The 25,663-nt window shown below is 59.8% G+C and overlaps 1 protein-coding gene across 3 annotated transcripts; it reads right to left on the bottom strand.

Annotated features, from left to right (window-relative positions):
* Window positions 1-1,721: 1,721 nt before the first annotated feature.
* On the bottom strand, window positions 1,722-19,116 carry C1QTNF1 (C1q and TNF related 1). Of its 3 annotated transcripts, none has more exons than XM_032321531.1 (5): window positions 18,760-18,888; window positions 13,275-13,371; window positions 5,545-5,710; window positions 3,095-3,234; window positions 1,722-2,526 (listed from the first exon to the last, which is right to left on the bottom strand). In XM_032321531.1, the coding sequence occupies exons 1-5, from the start codon at window positions 18,799-18,801 to the stop codon at window positions 1,976-1,978; spliced, it is 996 nt and encodes a 331-aa protein (XP_032177422.1). In that variant the 5' UTR covers window positions 18,802-18,888; the 3' UTR covers window positions 1,722-1,975. The 3 variants fall into 3 exon arrangements, with proteins under 3 accessions (XP_032177422.1, XP_032177423.1, XP_032177424.1); XM_032321532.1 differs by having other exon boundaries at window positions 5,545-5,707; XM_032321533.1 differs by lacking the exon at window positions 13,275-13,371 and having other exon boundaries at window positions 18,760-19,116.
* Between the last annotated feature and the right edge of the window lie 6,547 nt (window positions 19,117-25,663).

Here is a 25,663-nt window from a genome sequence, read left to right as displayed (position 1 = left end):
GACTCAGCCACCAACCACGGAATCCCAGGGCCACCGGAGGCCCTAAGGAGCAGGGAGGGGTCCTTCCCTACAGACAGGGAAGAAACCTGGCCACGTCAACACCTCCAGAGATTCTGGACTCTAAAGCTGCAAGAGAACAAATGTGTTGTTTCAAGACATCAAGCTTCTGGCCGTTTGTCACAGCAGCCCTGGGACCCTGGCACCCTGACCTGCCCGCCGGCCACTTGCTGGCTCTGGGAAGCACCGGGCGCCCAAGGAGACCACATCCAGCTCAACCTGTAGAGCGCATTCCTGTGAACCACAAGGCAGTTCAGGGCCCAGCCTGTGCCCAGCTTTGTCCCCAGGTGTCCCGCGGCAGGCCCCCTGACTTCCAGCGGACAGTAGGTGGGGTGCGGGGCCGGGGCGAGGAAGGAAGTGGGTTTGGTTCAAGGAGCAGACTGAGGAGGCTGTGATGCTGAGACATGTGGCTCCAAGTTTAATGTTTTCTGAAAGAGCATCGGGACAGCACGAAGCAGCGGGCAGCACTGATGGGCCCAGAGAAACACGGTGTTCAAGTCTGACCAGCAGAAGCCCTTCAGAGGGAAGGATGTGCCGACCCCAGACCCGGTGGCCAGGCCCTGGGAGAGCAGAGGGGTGGGGTCAAGACCAGGGGTCACCGGGTGGTGGGGAGGAAGGTTCCTGTCGGGGCTTCAGGGCCCGGGCAGGTAGGATGAGGACCCGGGCCCTGGGCGTTGACGGAGAGAGGCAAGGAAGGGCCGCCCGGCAAAAGCCAGCCGTAGGCCAGAGCACCGACTCCAGGCGGCAGACGTCTACACCCCGCCTCAGAGAGAGGGTTCGGACTCCCGTGGTTGAGACATGCCTTCTGTCCTGGGCAGAGGGATGGCGCCCCACAGGGCCTCCGAGACAGTAGCCGGGAGCCTTCCAGCTCCTTCGGGCTCCGCCCCGCGCGGGGGCCCAGGGCAAGCCCTTCCACGTTGTCTCGGGCTGCTGGTCAAAGAGGCCTGGGGGAGAGGCCTGGGACTGCCGAGCGTCGAACCCTCCGGGAAACACGACTGGGAGATGGTGTGCAAGGAGGTTTGGTAGAAAATGGTCTAGAGCCATGACCCTGCTACAAAACGAAGGGCCCAGTGCCTTCGGTGACAGACGGTCCGGGAGGAGGGACAGCGACCCGTCTGTGAAGCCGACCTGCCTGGGACCCTGACAGCAGGGTCACCGGCATGAGGGCCCTGCACAGGGCTCCCGGGCAGCGTGGGGGAGTAGAGCAGAGCCGTGCCAGGATGGACGGCCGGGCCGTGGATGTACGGAGCCTCGCTCCCCGGAGAAACATCTGCAGATCCAGCGGCTCCTGAGGTCCCCGGCTGCTGTCAGGAGTCTGTGCACCCCAGCGAGCCAGCTGCTTCTCTCAGCCCAGAGACCCTCGGGCAAGGCCATGGTGCCCCCAGGACGTGGGCGTCAGTCCAGCCGCTGACCAGGAAGGCTCCTCCGCGGCCTAAGAGGGTCCCAGCACCCTCCACCCCATTCCCCGTGGCCCACAGCACCTACTTCAGGTCTTCTGGAACATGCGAGAACAGCCTCCCCAGGAGCCGGTGCAGCGGGAGGAGACCCGAAATGCGCACCTCCCTTCCCCACAGGGCTTGCTTTGCTCCTTTCACAGACTTCAGCATTTCCCTCGGTCTTTCCAGCCACGGGCAACAAGGATGACTCTGGGACACCCTGCCCCGTGGCGGCCGGCCCCCGGGGTCGCCTACGGACTGGGGCACGGAGGGCAGCTGGATGCCCCGTCCCGGCAGGTGCCTGCCTGCCGAGCCCATCCGGGAGCCCGCGAGGCCGGCAAGCGCAGCTGCTCCTGCTCCCCCTTCCGTGGAGGGCACCGTGGAGGAGGCGGAAGCTGGGGCGGCGGGGCAGGGAAGCCAGGCCTGGGGGGCGGGGTGGGGGAGCAGGGGGGCTGCGGCGCGCGCGGCACGGGGCCGGCGGGCTAGGGCTCCGCGGCGTGCTTGACCAGATAGCCGCTGAAGGTGATGTAGGTGTCGAACTCGTCACTGAAGATGGCGTTCTCCCGCTCGCCCTTGAAGAGGCGCACCCACACCTCGTCCTGGTCCCGCAGCTCGAGCATCAGGCTCTGGCTCTGCATGATGCTGCGGTCGCTCACCTGCGCGTACAGGATCACCACCTCCTCCGTGTTCTTCATGATGTGCAGGTACGTCTCCTTCTGGTTCCAGGTGTGCACGTTGAGGCTGAAGAAGTAGATGCCCGGCACGTAGCAGTAGAACCTGCCCGTGAACATGTTGAAGTGGCCGTAGAGGTTCACGAACTCCGTGTCGAAGATCAGGGTCTGGTAGTAGTCGTTGCTGTGCAGCGGCTTCTTGCGGCCCACGGAGAAGGCGGCGTAGTGGTTCTTGCAGCGGTCCCCGGGGGCCCCCATCGACCCCTTCTGCCCTTTGGGGCCCACGTGGCCCCGGGCGCCCGCCGAGCCGGTCTTGCCGTATTTGCCTTGCAAGCCGCGGTCTCCCCGGTCACCCTTCTCACCTAAAGGGACAGGAAGACACGCGGCGTCAGGCCGGCTGACCCGACTGTGAGGACAGTTCTGTTTTCATCCAGAGGCAATCATTTGTTTTTCCCCCTCTGGAAAGTCCTGGCAGAGAAAAGGGAACACGGGGGTTTGTCCAAAAGCAGCAGGCACGGCGACCAGCCCACGGCGGACTCGGAGCAAATGAGCTGCAGGTGGCGGGCTCTCCCCAGGACTCTGGGGTGGGACCTGCAGGGCTGGGCCAGGTTATCTGGACCACCGGGCTGAGGGCACTTCAGAAGGCCCGGCTGGGGGTGGAGGGGGCGGGGCACTGAGCCTCTAAACAAAGGTCATGGAGGCTGGGGTGCAGCCCCAGGGCTGAGACCCTCCTCCAGCCCTGGTCCCGCAGGCCTCTTTCCAGTCTCTCCTCTTGGCAAGGGGGCAGAGCCTGCACCCCTAGAGGACATTCTGCCTCTGCGCCGGCCCTGTGGGAGCCGTCTACACCCGCTGCCTCTTCTCCCCGCTCAGCACGGAGCAACCCCACCTCCCGTCCATGGGAAGGTCCCCTTGGCTTCACGGCCATCTGACCTTTCAAGATGGTGATGTTGATCTGTGGCACAGGGACAGCCTGGTACACGGGGGTACCAGGGTCACAGCAGCGGAAGCACGGGGAAGCTGTGGCCTCCTCCCCCCGCCTGGGGCTGGGCTTTTCATGCTTTTCTCCATCCCTAAGGGAATAAAGGCGGTAGAGGGAAAGTCATGAGCTCTCGGAGCTGGGACTTCCCTTCACTTCTGCGGCCAGAGGGTCTGGTCTACCTGCACGCCTTCCCTCCGTCCTGGACGTGCCAGACGGTGTTCACTTTCCCTGGACAGGGACCGTCCTGGCTCTGGGCGAGCTCTGGGACCCTCTAGGAAGTTTCAGCAAGAGCTCTGCCTTCTGGTCATGCCAGGACTCGTAATGGAGACAATGAGTACAAAAACACCGATAATTTGAGGCCCCCTCCCCCCCCCAAACGCAGTCGGCTTGGAGAGGTGTGCCCCTCCGGGAGGGGTTTCAGATGACGTGCGACCAAGCCGCGGGTCCCCTTCATGCGAGGTCCAGAAGCTAGGACATTAAGATGACTCATTTGTAAGTGCGAGGGCTCAGCTCCGTCTTCAGGATTCCCTTGAGCCGCAGTGTTGGCGGCTGGACATTCCCCTCTGCTGCTTCCTACCCACCCCTGAAGGACCGCGGGGCGGGCTGGTGGCCGCTGGTGGTGGCTCCGTGCTGCCCCCTTGTGGCACCGCCCTGTGCTGCACGGGCTCTTTCTGGCTCCCGCCCTAGAGCCCGGACGTCTCAGAGACCGTCCCTCCTTCTCTGTGGCCGCTTCCTTCTCTACCTCTGCTCCTGCTCTGAAACCCCAGACAATCCAGGAAAAGCATCTGTACCCCCCAAACACAGGCCTCCGAGGTGGGCCCCCCACCTCTCACCGGAAGTCTCCACCTGTGGTCCTCAAGCCCCACCAAGCGGATGTGTCCGAAAGTGTCGGCCCGTCCCTCTGCCCCTGGAACCTTCTCTTTCCAAACCGTCTTCACGGCGCCATCACCAGTCGCTCCAGAATGGACCCTCGGGCTCATTCAAGAGGCTTCTCTGAGCTCACGACCATGTTCTGAGGATCCCGGGGTCAGCCCCATCCCCCAGAAAGGCACCTGCAGAAGCTGGACCCTCGGGCCTCCCCGTCTCTGGAGGACCGTTGCCGCTCTGACTGCTCTCTTGGAACACGCCCCTTTCCACACCTCCCACCCCTCTTGTTCTCTGCCTCCTCCAACGCTCTTTCTGGACCATCATGATATCGAACCTCCCCGTGACATCCCCACCCCCCCCATGATCATCCCTCGTGACTCCCTGTAGGGTTAAGTGCACAAGAGACCCTTCCCCATCGGGCTCATCTCCCCCCCCCCCACCCTCCCGCACCAGCTCCACTACCCCAGGCCCACCTGGCACGGTCACACCCTCCTTCAGCTCTTGGGATGCTCCCCAGGCGCAGGCATCCTTCAGGATGGGGACACGCCTGTGCCTGTCTCTCCCACACCCCCCACCGCCCCCAGCGCTGCGGGCACACCTGTACGGCAGAGCCTTCCTCCGTGCTCCGGGTCACGTGTGTCTGCATCCCCACAGCCTCAGAGTCCCTGGAGGCCAGAACTGTCATTCGTGCGTTCCTCCGGTGCCCCCCAGACGGCCAGATCGAGAGTGGGCACTCGGTGTTCATTGAGTGAAAAGTGAGGAGGAGGAGGAGGAGGAGGAGGAGGGGGGAGGGGAGGAGATGCTGGATGTCAGCCTGTCTCGTATCACACTCTGAAGATAGCCTGAAGCCTTGGGTATCAAGTCAGCCCAAAACTCAAAATAACGAAGAAATTCAAAGCGTCAGCCTAGCTCCCAGGTGTCTAGGACCTCACATTCGATGAGTGGCAGTTTCCCGAGCAATCCTAAGCATTCTGTGCCTCCTCACAAAATACGCCAGACAGCCTGAAGTCTCTGTTCTCGAAGGTCACATCCACGAAGACGATGCCATTCAGGAGACATCATGACTTTCCGAGAAAAGCACCCCCTTCCCTGCCGGCCCTCGGGAGTCCTCTCCCGCCGGCAGCCTGATCAGATGGTCAGAGTCCCTGGGCCAGCTCACGGCCGCGTCCCTGCCTATACCTGCGCGTAGCACTCAGAGCCCTGAAGATATTCTCGAAGGACAAAACTAGGATCAAAGGACAGATGGAGGGCGGGGGGGTTGCAGTTTGGGGGAGATCTTTACCGAAGGATGTGGCTGCAAAACCTTACAGAACCTTAAAAACCTTACCACCCTCAGTTTCAGATAAGGCCCCGGGGTCACCAAGAGGAGAAACGGCAGGTCTGTCCTCTGGGACCAGTGTGTGCAAGGACCCTTCCTCCGCCTCGGCTATGGCCCCTTCGCATCCAGCCCTGAACGAAGCCCCTGGGGTGCCCCGGGCCCCAGGCTCCACCCACCGAGCCCAGGCTCCCGCCTCCACACCTCCCCGTCTCTCACCTCTCATCGTAGTCTAGCAGTGGCTCCTTGGTCCACTCCTGCTCCAGCGGCTCCTGGAGACCACGTGGCACACGGCCCAGCACCGGGCCACAGGCGAAGGCCAGCAACAGGCCGCCCGCCAGCACGAGTCTCAGTCCCCGGGAGCCCATCGTCCCGCCGGTGCCTGCTGGGAAACACACCAGGGAAGGACTCGGGCTGGGGCGGGCCCTGCAGAGCAGCAAGCCCGAGCTGGGTCCTGACCCACGAACCCCGGAAGGCTTCAGCCACCGCAGCTTCAGGGACGGCGACCACATGCACGTCCACTCATGCTCATACACACCCATACGTTCTCCCCACGCTTGTCCGTGCACACTCACATATGTGCACACTCTCAACACACATGCCCGCGTGCACACTCGCACACGTACATAGTCTCACACCGCCACACGCGTGTGTACACACATGTGCACAGCCACGTGCCGCCCTTGGGCTGGCGCCACAGCTCTCGGGGGAAGCCCTGGACAGCCCCTCAGCCGGCACCGAGAACAGTCCTTCCAGAAAGACGTGTCCACTGTGGGTCGCCAGGGAGCCCCTTAGGGGGCAGTGCCTGGACTTCAGATAGGCACAACATCCCACCCCTTCCCACCGCTAGAGGCGTCTCCCGCAGCCAACTCAGGGAGCCTTTTCGGCCGTCTGGCATCGGCAGCCCTGCGTGCCTGGCTGTTTCGGGCGGGCGGGCAAACGTCCCCGCTGCGGGGGTCGGTAACTGGTCAATCCCGGCCCATCTTGGGGTGGTTCAACAGCTCGCAGGCCCCGTGGGACGCCAGTCCAACCCTCTCAGCAGCCCAGGGAGGGACGGAGGTCTGGGGGAGGAAGAACCACACAGCGCTTGAATACAGGTCACCAGCGGGGTCCAGGTTGCTACCGAGAGGCGTATCTCGAAGGGAATTAAAAGAAAATATCTGATTGTCCCTTAACTCCTCTTTTATGTTTAAGGACAGTTAAATCCCGAGACAGATTTCTTCCTCTGGTCAGTAAAAGTCTACGCAGATGATAGTCTATGCACTCCTTCCATTGGCTGGGGGAGGCCACGGGCCGCTCTCAAACACCCCGTCGCTCCGAGAACTTCTAGCTGGTGCGGCATGGCCTTAGGGCTCCGTCGGTCAAATTTTGGGCTTTGTTTTTTACTCTGCACGTCGGTGGGCTCGCTGCTGTAGCACTGGAGAGAGGCTGCCCTGGGAGCCCTCCCTGCCGGAGCCCCCGTGCCGAGTCAGGAGAGCGAGGGGGAGGCAGAGAGCTGGGACCCCGAGGCCTGGGACAGGAGCAGCGGGAGCCAGAGGCTCTCTGGGTGGATCCTCAGACGCGTGCTGAGCTCTGAGCTGGGGAGGCCGCCTCCCCGGGAAGCCCCTCCTCCCTTGCCACCCACACCTCCGCTGGGTCTTCAGTTCTCTGCATGGAGTGGATCAGTGGAGCCTCCCCATGTCTGGGCTCTGTACCAACCGACCGTCCCTCCTAAGCATCAGGACCCAGAGACCTGCCCAGTGGACAAAAGACTACTTGGACCAGTGCCCCCCCCCGACTCAATCTCTACTGTTCGTGTTTATGTGAATTTATAAAATATGTATTAAAGTTATCTACCTATCCGTCCATCCGTCCATCCATCCGTCCGTCCATCCATCCATCCGTCCATTCATCCGTACATCCATCCGTACATCCATCCATACAGCCATCATCCATCTGTCCATCCGTCCGTCCATCTGTCCATCCATCATCCATCCATCCATCCGTCTGTCCGTCCATCCATCATTTCTCCTTGGCAGAGCTTGGGTGACACCCGAGTCTGTCCCCACTCTTTGGCCGCCTTGGACAGCACATCTGAACCAGTGCTCAAGCTCCCGCTTTGCAAACTTTCACGTACACACATACCACCCGGGAAATCTGGTTTCGATGCAGGTTCTGATTCAGCGGGTCTGGGACAGGGCCTCGAGGGTCCGCATTCACAGAAAGTCCCGCACGCTGCCAGCTCTCCTCCGCCTCGGACCACACGTTCGGGCCCCGCCTCCAGCCCCTCCCCTAAACTCCCGGCATCTGTCCCCCGCCGCATACATCCTGCCCCTGCCCAGGAGTTCCCATTCTCCTCTCTTCTCTTAAACACCAGCGTGGTAGGACCCACAGCCCCCACAAGTGCAATGCTGAGTCTGCCGGCATCATCTCCACGGACCCTTCTGATCTCGGAAGTCAGGGTTAGGTCCGAGGACATCTCCTCCGTCGTCATTCTTACCCCCCGTCCCCCGCGGCAGCCTCAGCAGGGCCTGCGGTGAATCCTTCAAGGAGACGACATTCATTCCTGATTACACCGAGCTCACGGACAAGGAACCAGAGATGTGGAGGAGTTAGTTCATCGGCCTCAGACCGCCTCGCCGGTAAGCGGGGGCTGGAGGAGGGCCGTGGACTTGACCTCAGCAGACCTCCCTCGATCCCATCAGTATCCTACCCGGTCCTCCAGACCCAATTCAGGCGCCTCCTCTTCCTCCGGAGGCCTTTCCGGTCCCTCAGCTGCCGACACCTCTCCTTTCTCCTTTCAGATTTTGTTTTTCCTGTTGCCTCGTCCTGCAGCGTTTTGCTTGGCCGGTAAGACTGTGCCCAGCAGACCCTGACCTCCTGGTCTTGGCCGGTAAGACTGTGCCCAGCAGACCCTGACCTCCTGGTCTTGGCCGGTAAGACTGTGCCCAGCAGACCCTGACCTCCTGGGCTTGCTCCTCTTGGACCCGCCGAGCGTCCCGCAGCACCCTGAACTGGATCGCTCCTCGACAAATGTTTGTGAAGTGGGATTTTCTAAAGTTGTTTATTTCCCCTTTTCTGTATTTCCTCTGTTTTTCCTTGGCACCTCAATAATGACTCTTTTCTCCCCCCGCCTTGAGATGCCAGGCTTGCATCACTTGAAAGGAAAAGAGGTTTGCCTTTCTTCAAACATTTTTCTTTCCTGAATCCAAAGTAATATATATTCCTTTTGGAAAAGTCGGGAAGGAGCCACAAACACACATGAATCGGATTCTGTTGTCCCCAGGGTTTCTCGACCTCCACACGCCTGGCGTTTGGGGCTGACTCACTGTTGTGGGAGGCTGTCTTGTGCACTGCAAGAAATTTATCAGCCACCCCGACTCCATGCCCTGTATTCTACCGACAACCCCCGCCCCCCAGCTGGGACAGCCAAAAACATCTCTGGGCTCTGCTGCACGTACGCTGGGAAGGCAGAATTCCCCCTGGCTGAAGCTCAAGGTTCGACCCCCGACAGGAGCACCACTTGGCATGTTGGTCTGTCTCTTCCCACATAAGAAGGGATTTTCCTGACCTCGATCGGAAGCGTTGGGGACCGGGGCCTTCGGGGCAATGGGATAAGGGAGGAGGACCCAGCAAGGAGCCAGAGGCACCAGGCTGGCAAAGTGAACGGCGACCGAGGGTGCCGGGTTCTTCTCAAGAATCTCCTTTTCGGGGCCAAAGCAAACCCGGAGTGAAATCTTTCCTTCTCCAAAAATATCTGAAGAGCCATTTTACCAAGTCCCACAGAAAGGCCGGCGTCATGACGTTAAGATCATTTTAGTCACTTTTGGGCAAAAACAGCATTGCCCAACATCCAACCAAATTTGGCTCCAAATCACTTTTAGCAATTTCCAGTGAAATGAAGTCACCTACGGAGGCCGAGGCTTGCCCCCTCCCCCAGCTCAGAAGACGGCGCTGCTCCCAGCAAAGGTGGGGCGGGGAAGGCTCCCCCCCCCCCGGGACTTCTCCGCCGGTGCTGTGTAACCCTCACCATCTGGGCCACACGGTCCAGCCTCCAGGCTGCCTTGCGGTCAAGGCATCTGAGGCCAATTACAACGTGACTCAAGTTCCTGACTTGTCTTTCTCAAACGCAGTGAAGAAATTCATTTGCCGAATCCCACGGCCGCTCCGCGGACACCTTTTCCCTCCTCCTCCCTGCCCCACAAGGCCCGCCGCCCTCGGCTGCTCTCCCGCTTCAGCTTAACCTCCCCCCAACCAACAAGGAAGAACCCCCTTTGCAGGACTGGGGCGTGCCGGAGGGGGAGCTGGGCCACTTACGGGGCCGGAGAACGCGTCCTCGTTCATAATCGGCATCCCTCCGCCGACCTTTTCTGGACGGGGGTGAAGCCTTCCAGGAGGCAGTCTTCAGACCCACGCGGCAGTTCCCCGGCGTCTGTCTGAGATCCGTCCCCCGCCCCCGTCCATATTGCCCTGCCTGGGACCAGCCAGGAAACTTCTAGAGCCCGGTTGCCACATGTCTGCCTTTGTCCGTGATGCCACACCCAGACCAGGGCCATCTGGCAAAAGCATTTACAAACATCGTTTTCCCTCTTCCTTAATCCTCAGCGGCTGACCAGCTGTTCTGGGAGGCAAGAAGCCTAGAATCTCCCTGGATTAGAAGCGGCTTAGAAGACAAGCCGTTCCTCCCTCTCACCAGAACGTCTTGCACGGGCCTGGCTCCCCGAAGGCCCATGATGTGCCCGGCCTTGTGTCGGACCTCGGGAGGGAGGGATCCTGCCATAAACTAAACTCCCTCCCTGACCTCGAGAAGATGACCGCCCAGTGGCGAGACGGACGGGTGCTGGAGCGCGGCTCAAGACAGTACGGCGAGCCCGGGAGCACGGTGGTGAGCGGTTCCCGAAGCTTCGAGGCCTTCTTGGTCCAGGAGACGGCCTCTGGGCCACGTGTCTTTCATTTTAAACCAATTACATAAAACGAGATTCGAAGCTGAGGGCCTCGGCCACACCAGCCGGATCCCGAGCCACGGGGGCGGTCCTCGGCGGCCGCCACGGTGGGCAGCACGGGACAGAGCGTTCCGATCACGGCAGGGAGGGCTGTGGGACCAGATGGCATCGGCGGGGGAGGAAGCCGGGCTAAGCACAAGCAGCCGGCCAGAAGTCTGGGAGCCATTTGGGCTCCTTCCTCTCCTGCGTCCGCCACGTCGGATCAGTCACCCAGCGCCTTGAATACCTCCTGAAGTTCTCTTCTCCTTTCCGCCCTTGGCCTCTACGTGATGCTTTCCAGGAGCTCTGGCTGGGGCCCAGACCTCAATACACCCAAGACAAATATCTTTGTCTGGCTTTTCTAGGGCCTGGACGTTACCCGAAAATCTTACGCGTGGCTCCCGCGGAAGTTTGGCATAAGACGGGACTTTTCTCCCACACCTCATGGCTCCGAGGCCAAGAACGCAACTCAGCGGGGCATGGGATCCCTCCTTGTTTCCACGTGGCATCAACTGCGCTCCCACGGCCGGGGCCCCCTCCGCACACCCACTCCCACCGCCTCCCGCTCCCCGGCGTCCCCCCCAGCCAGAAAGGAAACTCCAAGCTCTGCTCTGACATCTGGGGGAACAACTCGCCCACGGGGGAGCTCAGAACTCCCCAGCTGCCGCAGGAAGCCTGCTCGGGTAAGGTCCCGGGGTGCCCAGGAAGGAGAGAGCGCCGTGTTGGGGTGTCCCTCTGGCCCTGATGACCATCACGTGACCCCTGCTTTCCTTCCCCAGAAGCCATTCATCACGCCAACCTTCCTCTGACCAGACTCCTCCAGTGACAGGAAGGCCAAGGGACTGCCAGGTGATGAATGACATCCGCTCAGCGATTCCAGAAGCCCACCGAAGATCTAATCTCCCCTTCTATAGCCGGGCAGCACAGCTGGCCCCAGAGCCTCCTGCTTCCCCCCCCCACCCCCGCCCACCCTGTAAAGGAGGCAGCGGTGGGAGCACGAGGACCCCTTATTAAAGGGACTACAGTCGGTTCCCGCCTGGAGCCCACGCCGCTCGCGAAAACTCTCTTTCCCTTCTCCAGGGGGCTTCTCTCTGGCTTAGAGAAGGAAGACTTTTTTTTTTTAAGGTTTTGGTGCTTATTCGGTGACCTCCAAAGCACATGGCCAGGGATGGAGACCGAGTTTTGGGGGGGCTACTTCCTGGTTAATAAGCAAGGACTCCCTCTTCCCTGCATAGCAGAGACACCTGGTTCGGGACAGAACAGTACAGGAAAGAGAAGGCAAGAGGTTCCCACCCACCCCCATCCTAAAACATCTCCATCTCTCCTGGGACAACGGTGCCTTGGCAAGGAAAGGCTCACCTGGCTTCCGCCCCTGCCCCGCAAACAGCGGGACCCCGTGGGCTGCAGGCGTCGGGCCTCCGGGGGCACCTGGCCAGCCCAGCCTCTCCAGCTCCGAGTCGGTCCCGGCGCAAACAAAGACCTCCTTGACTAGAGAGCACTGTCCTTAGATCACCTCCCAGCTGCCAGGCCTTGGGCTGCAGGCTCGCCCCTGCTTTGAGAGCTGCCGGAGAGAGAAGAGCCCCGACAGCTCGTGCCCTGCCGTGAGCCTGCTCTGCAGGTGGCCTGGCCCAGGGCCCACTTCCCCACAGCGGGGACACCCTCGGGGTCTGACCGCTCCGGAGACGGAGGGAGGAGAGAAGCCGGGGAATGCCGCCGCCCGCGCCGGTCCCTTTACAAGCCGTGCTAGTGTCTTCCGTTCTGGGGCCTAGACAGCACCCCAACATCTCACAGACACCCCCCGAGGAAGCATGGCAGAAGACAGAACGCTGTCCCACGCCTAGCGGCCTCTCAGTCACAAACAGAATTTAGCTCAGCGTGCGAACAGTGCCAGGCTGGCCTCCTCTTCGGTCCCCGCTCCGGCTCAGCCTGTCCCCCAGCATCTGTCCTTCACCGTCTGCCCCTCAGACCCCGGTGTCTCCCAGGCTGTGGCCTTGGCAGTCAGCTCCTCGCTTTTCGAAACACACTTTTCTGTCACTTTCTACAGTGACAGCTCCCCAGTCCTTGTCCCCACGCCGGCCTGGCCAAGGAGTGATCAGCCCATGCCCACCCCCCCCCCCAGAACAATGTGGCCACTAGCCCCTGGGGCCAGTTAAATTTGTTAAAATTAAGCAAAATGAAGAATTCGGTTCTCAGCCACACCAGGACGATGTAGGGGGCCGCCCTCTCGGACAGCACGGCTGGAAAACATTTCCATGATGGCAGAAATTTCCATGTCACAGCTCGGGTTATCTGTCTTTGAACACAGCTCTCCGCTCGGCCCCCTGCTCTCGCACCGCGAACCCCATTTAACTCCGCTCCTGTCCCCACCATACCTGCCTCTGAGGCTACAGCCACCGCTCACACGAGGGCCCCAGGCCGGAAATCTAGGGGCCACGCAGACCCTGCCTCTCACGCACCTGTCACCTCGCATCCGTCACGCAGCCTCGCGAAGGCCTCCGTCCCCCCCTCCCCGCCCTCCCCGGCCCCGGCACCTCTGCTCGGCGCCCCCCCGCTGCTCCGACCTTCCCACCTGCTCACCAGGGGCACCTGGCGGAACTGCCAAGGCGAATTCCATCCGGGGCTTAAAAGGCTTCCCGCGAAAATCGGGAAAATGTTTAAACCTGGAGCTTCACCACCTGGCTTCTGCCTCGCCTCTGGCCACGTCACCGCCCCACTCCAGCCATCTGGAGCCGCTCAGGGCTCTGCTCCCAGACCCAGCACCCGCCGCAGGCTCTCCTCCGTCGTCCCTTCCCCCACCACCTTCTCCAGCCAGCACGTGCTCTTCAGAGCCCAGCCGGAGGGCACCCCTCCGGGAAGGCACTGCCCCAGCATCCGGTGGCTCTAGCCCCTAGGACCAGGAGCCCCTCCCAGGGAGCTGCGTCTGCTGTCCCGTGTGACCCCAGTGTGTCAGATGTCTGATGTCCCACCCTGATGGAACTCCGCACTCACCTTTCTGCAAAGCCAACGTGCAAACAGGACTCCAGGATCCCACACTTCTCGCTAGGGCCTCAGGGCGTTCCAATCTCCCTCTAGCTCCTGGGTGGGGCTATTTGGGGAGAGAGGAGGGAAGCGGGGAAAGTGACCCAGGGTGGGCTCTGGAGTGCCCTGGTTGCAAGGCTGAATCCTGGCGTGGCCATCCATCCGGTCATCTTTCCCGCTTATCTGCGCTCAGAAAGTCTACTTCCTAAGGGCTACGACCCCTTGCCTCCATTACCAAGGTCACAAGTCACTTAACCAGGAGAAGCATGCTTTGTGGAAAGGCAAGTAAATAAGTAAATAAGCCCCTGGGGGGAGGGAAGCTCCAGCCTGCAGTGCCAATTAGCGACCTCGGTTCTCAGACGCCTCCCCGCTAATCAGAGAGATCTCCCCGATGAGTGAAGGCTGAGTCGAAAACACACACACACCCGGCAGCGCACGTCCGTGCACCCGGCCGCCGAGATCTGATCGGCCACCCACCTGGCTGCTAACAGCAATTATCCCCGGGGTGATGAAAATAGGCATGTTTGCCATTTTCTTATTCTGGCTTCTCTGATTTTTTTTCCTCTCTAGCAGGCACAGACTTTTTTGCATTAAGTCCACACTATTTTCCACTTAGAACAATGACGAGTGAACCCCACCCTGAGGACTCAGAGAGCATTTTGTGTATTGTAGGGAATGGGACTCCAAGCGAAGAGAAAAGGAGGGGCTTGGGGACAAGCAGGGCCGCCTGGAGTGTAAACTCCATGTACTGAGCTGGGGGCCGGGGACACAGCGCAGCAAGAAGGAGATATAGCCTCCCCCACACTGCTCCTGGGGGAGCAGATCCCCTGGAGTTACCATGGATATGGGTTAGGCCAGGGAGGGCCACCTCACTTGGACCAGAGCCAGGCCTGGTGGAGAAATCACTGTTCCCTAGGAGAGGGGATTTTTTCTGTCCTCGACACGCATTTCGCTGGTGGTACTTGCCACAGAGTCCGGGGGCCCGAGGAAGCCAAGTCCTCGAGCCCATCCTTAGGAACCCTATGCGACGGCCAGAGGGAGCCCAGGAGCAGCCCCGTCATTGGCAGAAGTTCCCTACAACTGTTGACTGAGGCTCCTGCCTTTCTGGGCGTCCACCTGCGTCCCTCCCTGGGCAGGAGCTGAACAGCGGCTGTGGCGTTTGGCCCCGAGGAGTTGACCCCCCAGCCGAGCCCTTCCATTCATGCACATTCAGCCGACGACTGAGCACCGGTGTCGGACACGGCATGGGGCATGGGCGTCCGTGACAACCATGGCCCCTGAAGCCACGTGCTAAGATCTCCCTGTCACCAGGCTGCCACCTTAAACCCCACCCCACCCCCAGTTGAATTCCTTTGGATTTAGGCACAGAATCACCAGGAACACCCCCCCCACACACACAACCACCACCCCTTCCCTTAAAATGTCAGCGGTGCAGGAAGTGTGGCCCATTGAATGTGCATTTTGAGAGCCTTGCTATCACAGGGTAGAGTCACACAGCCCACTGGGGAGCTCCAAAAAGGAGAAGGAGGGGGAAGCCCGCACCCGGCCCCCAGTTCACTCCGATGGACAGAAGCCGACGAGAACGCTGGGCTGGGGAGAGACCCGTGGCCGAGCACAGCTAGCAGGAATCAAAGGTGTACAGAATTGGCATGGGGGGGGCAGCATGGGTGCTCTGTGCCCATCCCCGGGGGTCTGCCTGGGGGTCAGGCTTGGGTGGCGCCTCCAGCGGGGGCTCCTGCAGAGAAGGAGCTGAAACTGGAGAATGTGGGAGTCAAGAAGGGAATGCAGAGGGGAAGGGGGTGTAGGGCCCGCTCACCTCCCCAGCGGCCCGGGCCAGCTCTGCGTGCCCTTCAGGCCTCCTTCTCAGGGGCTCGTCTAGCCGAGCCCATGGCCACTTCACAGAGCCATGCGTCTTGCTCTCATGGCTGTGCCCCCGTGGGGAAGGAGGGAGTCCGGAATGCCAAAAGACCTGAGAGCTCCCAGGCCACCCCCAAACCCACCCAGACCCAACAATCTCTCACTGGAAGCCCCTTCTAGACTCTTGGCAAGGAGAAAGGGCCTGAGTGTTTCTGCGCACACCCCGTTCCCCGCGTCTCCAGACCAGCCCCAGAAACCTGCAGGGCAAAGTCGCAGGGCCTAGCCCAACTTCTGGCCTGCCCTCGCCTGCAAATCCACCAGAGCTGGCCGCTTTCCCAGGCAAGGTCTTCTTCCTTCCCTGGTCCCCAGGGTAGAGGGCGGCTGCCAACCAGATGGTCCCACTGGGGTGGGGGTGCAACCCCAGGCAAAGGTTCTGGGGGATTCCGCAAGTATGGCTTTAACTGGAGCCAGCAACAGCCTTTGACGGAGCCCCCGGCGCTAAGGACTTGACTTCCCCACTCCCCCAACTCCCCCGCTGCCTTGCCTGCCCGTCCGCCTCTTTTCCCGTACTCGCTTCCCATCCAGCCTCCCTGCCCGCCGTCTCCAGCTCTGCTCCGTCTTGTTTCAAGGAAAATTCCTACAGGAGCCAGGGAGATAGATGGTCAGACACGGAGGCCCAGCCTGGCCCACGGCCATCCCGACAGCCATCCTGGAAAGGCCGGGACGCCCCGGGAGGACTGGCTGGAGAAGGGGCTGACTCCAGGGGCCTGCAGGGCAAGCCAGAGACACCCCGGTGGGCAGTAGGGGGCCTCCGTGCCTCTGCCCACACCTGTCCCGCTTTAAGCCCGGTCCTGGAAAGAAGCACGGGTGAGGATAAGAGGCTAAAAAGGATGCTGGGAGCTCTTGTCTCCTGCTCACGGGACCACTCCATTATCACAGCAGAAGCCCACAGCCGAGCTTGCAGAGCGGGAAGGGAGCCTGCAAGCCCGCTTCCCCACATCTGTGCCAGAGCGCAGGGCCGACCTGCTGGGCTGAGAACCCAGGCACGGATTCCCTGGCAGGGCCCCGAGAGTCCCAAGTCCCAGGCTTGCTGGGTTGCCCCGAGAGAGTGGGCCAAAGCGCCTTGTGCGGGCTTTGATGATTCTTTTCCAGATTGTTCTCCAAGTGGGCAGACCGAGTGTGGAGTCGGGGGGATACCCACAGTCCCGTCCAGGGGACTGCCTGGTCTCACTTGAGTTTAAGAAAGAGAAGACAGATTTCAGCAGGTAAAAACAGGAAGAAAAAAAATTAATAACCCTAGGCCCACGCAGCAGTTACACCACCAAGACGAAGCGCGGGGGCGGGGGGCATCACCTCCACGTAAATATCCATGGGCTCTCAGGGCCCGGAGGCGAGGCTGCTTCTGAAACGCCCATTTTCCTCTCCGGGGGCTCGGCAACATGGCCTCAGGCACGAGGACCTTTCCACTCTTCCTTCCCTTTGTGAGCCATCGCCACCACCCGGGGGCCCTGGAGTCTCAGCTGCCCCCAGTTCCAGAACAGGGTCCCCCGCACGGGGCCAGTCTCAGCAGACAGAGCCCCAAGGGCAAGCTCATGTCCGGTGAGGACGCCCAGCAGCACGACTGTATCTACAAAATTCTTTTCATCTTTGTTTTGATGGGTGAAGTTCAGCGCCAGAATATTTGGTTTATGAGTCATGCTAATTACAGCTTGGGGGCAGGAGGGCTGGAAGCACCAGGAAGAACAACAGAAAGAAGCATGTTCTGAAAAAACTTATGCTGTGCTGGTCGCCCTGAATAGGGAGGTTTACATCCCAGGAATGAAGAGGGAGCTGGCTGTGCGCCTCTCTGGGACCATGTCAGCTTCTCACCACCCACCTGCGCGGGCGCCCCTCGCTGGCTGGCTGCACCTGTCCCTCTGGCCGTTGGAGGGGAGCCCCCCAACACCTCCTGCCCCCGCATTTCTCTGTCTCCCTGACCTCTTGCTCATGGGAAGCACTGCCCTTGGCATCGTAAGAGGCTCAAGATGGGCAAGGGAGGAGGCAAGAATAGGAGGAGAGGGCGGGGTCCCTGGGAAACAGAACCCGGCTGTCCTTCCTGCCCCCGGGGCGCTTTCTCCCGGGACAACTGGGAGGCAGATCAGCCTTGGCTTGGAGAGCTGTTGACCCTTGAGCAAGTTACACTCCTTCTCCGGGCACTGAGATGCCGGCCCTCCAAGGGGATCCTCTACGAGTGTGCGTGGGCCGGTCAGGAGCCTCTCTGAGCTCTTCAGCACTGAGAGTGCCACTGATAGGATCCACGGGAATCGGATCCGCATCTGCCCAGCGCCTGCCGGACGGGACACACATGCACACACGCACACGCCCGTGCACACACAGCCCTCACCCCAAGCTCCTCTCAGCTCTCAGGTCGAGAGGGAGAGTGGGGAAGGGAGACGGGACAGGATAACTCAAGCCTCAGCCCCCATCGCCCCTTCCTCTTCTCGCCGGTGGGGACCCGGGGCAGGCCTCTCCCTGCAGCACACAGCGGCCAAGTGCATCTGTTTGCAACCTTGCATGTGGGGCTGACTGCGTGCTTTCCTGCTCTATAAAAAGCAAAGGCCTGGCAGCCCTGGAGGACCTCACATCCTCCCCTGGGGACCCAGGATGTAGCTAGTGGTTGAGAAAACTCAGTTTCTCAGGACCCGCCTCATCTCCAAAGCTCGGAAAGCAGCAGCTCCAGTGTGGGGCACTAACCTCCATTCCTGGAAACTCAGTGCGATGGAAGAGCCCGGTCACAGAGGAAGGCCGCTCCCTCCCTCCCTGCCAAGTGGACGGGGAGGGCCCGCACGTGCCCACGGAGGACACGGGGCTGCCCGGGAGTCAGCATGCTTGGAACCAGCCTAACACAATGTGGGTGCCCGGGGCAAGTGGGAATCACACCCGTCCCCGTGGAATGCCTAGAACAACAGAGCAGTACGTGGAGTCTTGACCCAGAGGTCCAGAGGCTCACGGGCCCAGAGGACTCGGCCCCAGGCCAGGGATGGTGCTCGAGTGGTTCAGGAAGCTCAGGGGGGTCCCCAGGGAAAGGGACATGATATTCCCCTGTCCATGCTGAATCGCCTCCAGGAACACCAAGGCCATTAGCTGCGGGAGCCAAAGTCAGCATTTCCTGTTTTGTGTGGGGTCCAAACGGGCCCCTGGCAGGGCTGGGCAAACCTATCTCTGAGGTGATCCAGGCAGTATCGGGGTTGGGGGCCCCACCTGGGACGGAGGGCCCCGGGTACCATTCCTTTTCCTCTCATGCCCAGAGACGGGTGCAGCAGCATACACAGTCCACAAAGAAGAGGCAGGCACGATCATTCCTGACAGCATCCGGCCGCCACAGAGCCCCGGCTCCCCGGTCCCAGCAGGAGACGGAGCCCCCCGCCCCCCGCCTGCACAGTACCTCCCGGCACCCCCACGACCAGCCCCGCAGCTCCCAGGCTTTCTGCCCCTTGCCACCACTGCCACCCCAGCCCCTCCCACTCTGCTCTGGCAACCACCGTGCCAAAGGGACGAAGCCCGGAGCAGGAGCAGAGCAGCCCTGCGCCCCGTCCCACCCGCCGGAGCCCCCACCTACCTCCAGCCCGCGTCCAGCAGCGGCCTCTTGGGCTTGGAGCATCCCCCGGCGGTAGGGCCTCCTCCCAGCCAGGTCGCGGGAAGAGCAGACTTGTCAGAGGAGAGAGCCAGAAGGACAGAAAAAGTCCTCTGGGAAGAAGGTGCAGAGGGGGCGGGTGCAGGCAGCCGCGGGTCCCTGCCTTCCCGGCACCGTGACCTCCTCCGGTCCAAGGTCTCTCTGGCCAGAAGCGGAAGCGCGGTTTCTCGAAAGTAAAGGAAGAGACAAGAAAGCGGGACAGACTCGTAAAGAGCAAACCCCAGCCAGATGTGAGCAGGGCGCCGAGCCTCCAACGCTCCCAGCGCACATTATCCAAACAGCAGCCGCTGAGGATTAACTGTGTGTGTGCCCGCGGGCAGGGGAGAGCCGCGCGGCCCTCCTCCTGGCCACCCTGGCGAGCCGGCCCAGCCTGGGGGGCACGGGGTACTCATCCCAGCCTCTGGAGGTCCTTCCAGGTGTGGGGGCTGCTGGGGGTCCAGGACAAAGAGGGTGGGGGCCCCCGAGTTGCTGGGTGGTAGGGGGTGGGTTCCTAGGAGCCCAGGGGGCCCTTGTTGACAGCGCTGCGGGATGGAGTCCCCAAACGGTGGCAGACCTGGGACACACTTTCAGTCAGAGGCTCCCTGCTGCGGTCTAGGGACCACAGACAGGTTTTGGAGAATCTGTGACCCACCCCCCAACCCATGCAAAGCTGTGTGTGTGTGCAAATGTTCCCTGGGGGGCGGGGAGGATCTACTGCTTTGACTGGATTCTCAGAGAGCTCTGTGAGCCAAAGGTTAGGAAGCCCTGGCTGCAGGCGCAGGTTTTCCAGAGGACAGTGTGGCCGCCTGGGTAGGGCCAGGAGGGACGTCAGCATTGCTCGGCCTCTATCAGACTCTGGTTCCTTGATATGAAAAACAGGCCTTTTCCTCGTCTTAGGCGCAAGCTCTAAACGGGTTCCCCCAGCCCCGCCTCGCACCCTGAGAGCTGCTCCCAGCTTCTGCGGAGCCGCCTGGGTCAGGCTGGTCTCCGTCCCCTGACTGAGTCAGAACGGTCAGTTCTGGCATCTTCTCATATCGCAAGAAGAGGAGGGATCCGGCCAGAGGAACAAGGCTCTGCGACGGTGAGAACCGTTTTCTCGCTCGCGCGCTTCTTTCCGGGCCGTGTTCACGTCCTCCCGGAGCGGCTCGGATGTCACACCTGCACCTCGTGGACTGTCAGCATCGCTGCTCCCTGGGGCCTCTCTGCTGGCTACGTGCACACAGGAGATGCAGAAACGGGGGTGCTCACTGGAGAGGTCCCGGGGAAAACACAGACGACGGCACCCTAATCTCTCTAGCCTTGGAAACTCCTTCCTGCTGCTGCTCCCCATGTCTGCCCGAAGGGCTGAGAAATCAGGAGGGAAGGGGGGGCCTGCACACCTCCCACCCAGCAGGCACAAGGAGGGCCGGCTCTGGGTGGCAAAGCCAGGAGGGCCCAGCGGCCGCGCCACAGAGACATGGGCCGCCCGCGGGGCCCTGGAGAACTTCAAGGACACTGGCAGGATCACGTAAACGTGTCTCCGTCGGAGATGGTAGACGCTCGGGAATCGTTCACGCCTCCGGCCTGTGCCCGAGGCTCGGCAGAACTCACATCCCTGCCTGCTTATCGACACAGGAAACCCAGAGATAAGCTCGTCTCGGTTCCTGCGCACTTTCAGGCCAGCAGGACCCAGGCCTAGCACACTGGCTGACCTTCCCCTAGCGGCTCTGTCCTTAGCTGGCCTTCGCAGCAGGGATGCCCGGGGGGAGACACACAAGAAAAGCAAGAGAGACAAGTAGGCCACGTCTCTGTGCAGCCCCTGCCAGGCCTTTGTCTGGGGCCTTAGACAAGCCGTGTCTTTCTCAGAAAGAACTCCTGTGAACCAAGAAACATCCTGGATGTGATGGGAAAGCCTCCCCTCCCCCTTCCCCGGAGGCCCAGGGCTTGGGAGTCCTGGAGCCACACCTGGAGGACACAAGGCTGGGCACGTGGCTTGGAAGAAAAACTGATAAAGAGATTTGCCCCTTTCTTTATCCCATCCGAGGTGGTTTTAGTGTTGAAGAACTGGAAGACAGTTATCTTTTTTTAAAGATTTTTTTTCTATTCATTTAAGAGAGAGGCAGAGAGAAAGCACAGGCAGGGGGAGAGACAGCCAGAGGGAGATGGAGAAGCAGGCTCCCCGCTGAGCAGGGAGCCCAACGTTGGGGCTCGATCCCAGGACCCTGAGATCATGACCTGAGCGGAAGGCAGATGTTCAACCCTGAGGTACCCAGGTGCCCCTGAAAGATAGTTATCTTAGAGATAATTAAAAGACAGGAATCCAGAGGCCCGATGGAGAGAAGAGCTCTAGAAACACAGCCAGTCAACGACCCTGACTTCCAGCGGCAACTGCTCGTTCTCGCTAGAGGCTTTACGTCCTGAGCCTGGAGTGCTGCCCGGCGACAGGGGGCCTTCCTGAGTCTCCTTGTCTATAAAGCAGAGATGGGTCCAGGGTCTCTAATCCAGAACCCATGCAGTCAGACGCAGCCAAAGTAAAATGCAGACATCTTTCAGCACATCTCACCCCGCGGGGCTCTGCGCAGGGCCCCCCGCACCGGACCCGTGTTTACCCTCACAAGGCTGCAGGTCGTGCTCTTCTGCCAAAGTCCTTCACGCCAAACTCGCGGTGGGGGGGGGGGGGGTGGGGACCACAGTTTCAGAGCTTTTCGTATCTGGGGGACTTGGGGTAAAGAACTGTGACTCTGTAATGGTCACGCGGCCGATGGAAGGCCCGACAGCAGATACAAAGCACAGCATGCTTGTGATCACTGTCATCATGCTAAGTCTAACCTTCCTCCTTCCCTCCTCTTGGGTCGAGCCCCCACATCTCCCAGGAGGTTAGGAAAGGGATTACTCAGATCTCTTGGGGCAGAGACCAGGAGGCAGAGGGGCGCTGGTATGAAATGTGGCCACAAGGACCTGGAGTTTTCCAAGACGTCCGCATGAGACAGAAGGCTCAGAGGCGTGGAAAGTTCCAGAAGAAAGGGAACCACAGTCTGAGCACATCTCCGGCATCACAGTTCACAGCTCAAGCCAACAGGCAAAGGAGCAAAGTCACAAGGCCAGCTCAGCCCTCAATGAAAGAAACAAATTCTGTCACCCGAACACCAGGCTGGCCAGGTCCCTAATGCTCTTTATACTTCCTCACTGCTTTAAGACTGGAAGTAGGGGTTGGTCCTGCAGACTACCTGATTGTCGGTCCTCCTTCAAGGCCGTAGTGCCCTCAGACAACAAGGGCAGAATGCTCCCAATTCAGCAAATATCTTCCGTGTTGGAAAGTCCTGGCCAGAATTAAGGACAGGAGTCATGGTCCAAAAAATAATAATAATAATAATAATAATAATAAATCAGAACCCAAAGCCAGCAGCTGTGCCTGAGGGAGATTTCGTCAGCCCCTTGATGGGTCAGAGGCCAGGGCCAACCAGAACGATGAGCCCCTCCCCCCGCAAGGTCTCTCTCTTCAGTTTTCCCAAGTGGTTCTAGGTCACGCCCATCCCGGAATTCCCTAGGAGCTCACACCTCCTACACAAGGATGTCTGGGCCAAACACTTAACGGCTTCCAGAACCTTCCCAAGTGGCCCCACATCCTCAGACAAGGGCAGCTCATGGGACATGAGGGCCAGAGACTCACAGGGGAGAGAACATTCCCAGGAGGCGGCCCGTTCTGCGCCCTTCCCTGTTTGGCAATCCCTTCTCTCTCCCTGGGCATATCCCTGCTGGTCACTGGTCTGTTTTCTCATTCCTGGAAAAGACTATGTGACCTCGGTTAACGTCTGTAAGATGCTGGGTTCCAGATAAGCTCAGCCTGTCATTAGCAGCACTGTGATTTTTTTTTTTTCCCCCACTGTGGCCCCAGCATTCTGCCTGTCCTAGCTATTTCGGGCCAGGCTGCCCAGCCATCCCATAAGGGCAGAGACCAGCACTGCAAACTTCTGCATTCTGTTCGGAAGAGGGGGGCCACAGGCAGGCCGATGGCAGCGTCCCCTTGCCAAGGGCGGGGGTGAGGGAGTCTCCGTGGAGATTTGGAAGAGATGGAAACTTGGCGGCCAGACCCAGCCTCCCTGGCCGCTGGCCCACGCTCCTTGCTCCTGGAGGGCAGCGCCTGCCTTCTGGAAGGCTGGGGGCAGGTGGGAATCAGGACCGGCCGCTGCAAGGACAGAACAGGCCTACCTGTTGCTTCACCGGCCCTCACACCCGGAGAAGCCTTCTGTCTAAGGAGGACAAGCCTTTCTCTGGAAGGTCCCCCCTGCCGCCCTTGACTGGACGCAAGGACGAACCGTGAGGGACAAGAAAGCACACTGGCAGTCTGCCTTTTGCCCTCTATGTGCTTCCTGACTCTAATCAGGCATTTTCTGTCCCGTGCCTCAGTTTCTCCATCTCTCGGAGTCGACATCCCTACCGCGGGAGTTCCTTTCCCGCCTTCCAGAGATAACCCGGAGCTGTCACCATCAGGCAGCACTGGACTCGATAAATAAAATGGGAGGGCCCCCTGGTGGACTGCTCCCTTCTAAGTCTTCACTGTGACACGGGTGAGCGACCATGTAAGTAAACAGGCGACGGGTGATTAAAGCGAAGATTTTTTAGTCTTTTATGTAGAGTTACGGAAACAAAAGGGGGAGAGATAAGTTTTGGACGAAGGCCAAGGTGATGTCTCCAAGGATGCACAGGAAGTAAGGGGAATTTCAACCACAGGGACACCTAGGGACACGCGAAGAGCGCTTCCGGGACCTGGTCTCTCCGGAAGGCAGGAAAGCAGGGGTCTGTGCACTAGAGGACACGAACGCCCTTTTACCTAGTTAATGTCCTTCCACCAATTTATCCTACAGACGGACTCACAGTTGTGTTCCAGCTCGTGAGTTCAAGGACTTCCCCTGAAACATTGTTGTAATGTAAGAAGATCACACCTATCCTAAAAGGACAGCGTTAGGGGCCTGGCACAAGAAATAACGGGACAGCCACACAGCGGAGTACGACGCAGCTCTGTAGAGAAGGAAACGCGTCTCGGCAGAACCCCACAGACCAAGCTGTGGTGCGAAGTGAAAAATGACAAACCTTTCTGGAAAACATCGACGGAGACCTGAGTCAATGGAAAGGCAAACCATGCTCTTCGGCAGAAGGCTCAACGTCCTGAGAGAGCAGTTCTCTCCGAATTAATCTGTAGATTCCATTCAAAACCCCAACAGCTGGGGTGGGTGGGATGTAGGAGGGGCCTGAGGGGGGATTGTCCTACCACATGTGAAGGTTTATTATAAAGTGGTGAGAGTGAAGACAGTGTACTGAAGAAGATAATGTCCTCATATGACATACTAGAAAGCCCCTAAACAGACCCATGTATTTATGGAAACTCGATCTATGACAAAAAAGGTATTGCACGCATACCAATGGAAAGGATGGATTATTTCCTAAAACTGACACTGAGAGGCTGGGGCATCCCCAGAAGAAGAAATATACACGGCCAAAAAACCTAGGAAAGATACACAACTTCCCAGCAATCAGGCAGTGAGAAGACATACGCCAGATAGTTATCTGGGAAGCGGCAGGATCTCCCGGCCATTGCGTACAGTTTTATTTCCTTTTTTGTACAAGTTATAGCAGGCATACATATTGTTGAGGGATACATCCCTATTTGCTAAAATTACAACACAAAGCGTGAGAGTGATTTGAGATTGCATTCACTTCCTGGGGTGGGAGGGGGCTGGGAAGGGGGAGGAGTCTGGAGGCCTTTCCAGAGAGCAGGACCAGCCTTTTCTTCCTCAGATCTTAGAAAATAAAAGATCTGAATAATTTAAAATAGGGGTAATATATGGAACATAGTTAGAACTCAGTTTCGCATAACGAGAAACAAATGAATTCCACGGGGGTTTGTGCCTTTCCACCCCCTCCCCCGCAACATGCAGAACCGAGTGGAAATAGCAAATTTCCATTTGGTTTTTTAAAAAGGTAATTTAATATACGCGTTTGTGATTTGTTTGCGTGTCACAAAATCTCTCTAACCATAACGGCAAGAAACTAGGAACAGTGACTGCCTCTGGGCAGGGAATGCAGAACAGGGACCTGGAGGTTGTTTTTCACGGGACACCATTTACATAATTTGAATTTTTCTCTTGTGCATCTGTTACCTAAGGGAAGGCTCCTGGAGGCCCTGGGGTGACTGTGCGCAGGCAGGCCAAGGCTGGAGTGGCGGGCCCGCAGAGCACCAGCCCTCGCCTAGCTCACTGCTACCGGGCTTTTCTCGTTATTTCTATAATGGGCATTTTTGCAGGACTTGGGGGTGGAGAGCAATATATTCCATTAAAACAGCGCAGGAAAAAAAACAAAAAACAAAAAACAAAACAGCACAGGGGCCGGGGAAGGGACTGGAGGAGCAGGGCGAACTGGACACCCTTATTTGGGAGGAGGTTACCCCCCCCCCGGCACCCTCCCCCGCCAGGACACTCCAAGCCTGGAGACCTGCGCCCTGATCTCTGCTCTGGAAGCTGACCAGCTTTCCGAAGTGGCCGATCCGAAGGGCCGAGGAGAGGGGCTCGCTGATAACGAGGGTGGCAGAAAGGGGTCCGCGCTCCCCCGCCTCCCCGGAAACCACAGGGGTCGACAGGGCGAGGCGAGAGGTCCTAACATCTCATCTCGGAGACATGACCCCGCCTCCCGCTTTTGCTGGGCCGGCGTTCCGGGACAAAGCGGTGGAAGGGGCCTGCGGGGTGGTCCCCGCGCAAGTCTGCGCCCCTCCCTCCAGTCCTGGCCCCCTGAGGCGCCCTCCGAGCAGTAAAAAACTACAACTCCCAGCAGTCCCGCTCGCGCTGGTGCGCAGCCGCAGAGCAGAGGCTGCCGGGAG

Source organism: Mustela erminea, chromosome 18 (genome assembly GCF_009829155.1).
Source record: "Mustela erminea isolate mMusErm1 chromosome 18, mMusErm1.Pri, whole genome shotgun sequence".
Classification (NCBI taxonomy): domain Eukaryota; kingdom Metazoa; phylum Chordata; class Mammalia; order Carnivora; family Mustelidae; genus Mustela; species Mustela erminea.
The sequence above is the reverse complement of the archived record's forward strand: the minus strand, read 5'-3'. Positions and strand labels throughout refer to the sequence as shown.

Excerpts from the sequence above, each read along its gene's own strand:
- C1QTNF1 (XM_032321531.1), bottom strand. The coding sequence starts at position 18,801 with ATGCTCCAAGCCCAAGAGGCCGCTGCTGGACGCGGGCTGGAG. Across the intron at positions 13,372-18,759 it reads CTGCTGGACGCGGGCTGGAG|CCCCACCCAGGAGCTAGAGG; the intron begins GTAGGTGGGGGC and ends CTCCCCAAATAG. Across the intron at positions 5,711-13,274 it reads CACGTTGGCTTTGCAGAAAG|CAGGCACCGGCGGGACGATG; the intron begins GTGAGTGCGGAG and ends TGTGTTTCCCAG.